At 71.9% G+C, this 910-nt stretch overlaps 1 protein-coding gene across 1 annotated transcript in view; it reads left to right on the top strand.

Annotated features, from left to right (window-relative positions):
• Positions 1-559, top strand: part of LMF2 (lipase maturation factor 2) — a gene marked incomplete at its 5' end in the record, with an annotated part of 12,759 nt that extends 12,200 nt beyond the window's left edge. The window contains one exon of the mRNA XM_031065166.1: positions 3-559. Coding sequence (XP_030921026.1) covers positions 3-173 — 171 coding nt within the window. The remainder of the gene's footprint in view (positions 1-2) is intronic.
• Positions 560-910: the final 351 nt, after the last annotated feature.

The raw sequence follows: 910 nt of genomic DNA, 5'->3' as shown, positions 1-910 counted from the left end.
GGCCGCCCCCCGCCCGCCACAAAGGGGCCCGGGAGCGGGGAGAGCGCAACGGGGCCCGGGCCACCGAGGGGACACAGGGGACACGGGGCGCCGAGGGGACACGGCCCGAGGGGACACGGGGCACGGAGGGGACACGACCCGAGGGCCGGCAGGCCAACAAGAGGAAGAAGTAGCCCCCGCAGCCCCCCAAAAACGGGGGGCAGGGAGGGAGTCCCCGGCTGGGGGGGCAGCGCTTGTTGGACCCCAGGCCAGGCCAGTGCCTTCGGCACGGTGTGGCCATGCAGGGTGGGGACACAGCCAGGGCTTGGGGACACCTCCCACTGCCACCTGGGGACCCCTTGGGGACACCTCCCCAGTGTCCAGGCACTCCTGGGGACCCCTCCCTAGGGTTTGGGGGCTGCTTGGGGACATGTCCCAGTGTCTGGGGACCCTGCCCCAGTGCCCGGGGACCCCTTGGGGACCCCTCCCGGCCCCACGGTGGGGGGCTCAGCACAGGTCAGGGGCTCAGAGCAGGTGGGGGCTCTGTGCCCACGGGCTGGGGCAGTTTGGGCAGTGCCAGCCCTCGCGCTTTGGGTTCCCCCCCTGGCACTTTGGGGTGCTCCCCCCCGCGGGCTCTGCCCATCCCGTGGTTCCCCCCTGCCCGGCTCAGCCCGAGCCCAGAGGTTTCCTATAATTTTCTAATTAAAGCCTTTGACATTCCAGCCCTGCAGCTCTCCGGGATTTGGGATTTGGGGGGTCCTGCCCGGGGCAGGGTGACCCCCATGGAGGGGGGACTGACACGGGGGTGCAGCAGGGGCAGGTTTATTGTAGAGCCCCGGGGCGGGGTCTGGGGGTCCCGGCCGGGTTTGGGGGGGCTCGGCAGGGTTCGGGGGTCCCGCGGGACGGGGGGGGGACCAGCAGAGCTGCCCCG

The sequence above is a fragment of the Geospiza fortis genome, unplaced genomic scaffold (assembly GCF_000277835.1).
Source record: "Geospiza fortis unplaced genomic scaffold, GeoFor_1.0 scaffold494, whole genome shotgun sequence".
NCBI lineage: Eukaryota > Metazoa > Chordata > Aves > Passeriformes > Thraupidae > Geospiza > Geospiza fortis.
The sequence above is the reverse complement of the archived record's forward strand: the minus strand, read 5'-3'. Positions and strand labels throughout refer to the sequence as shown.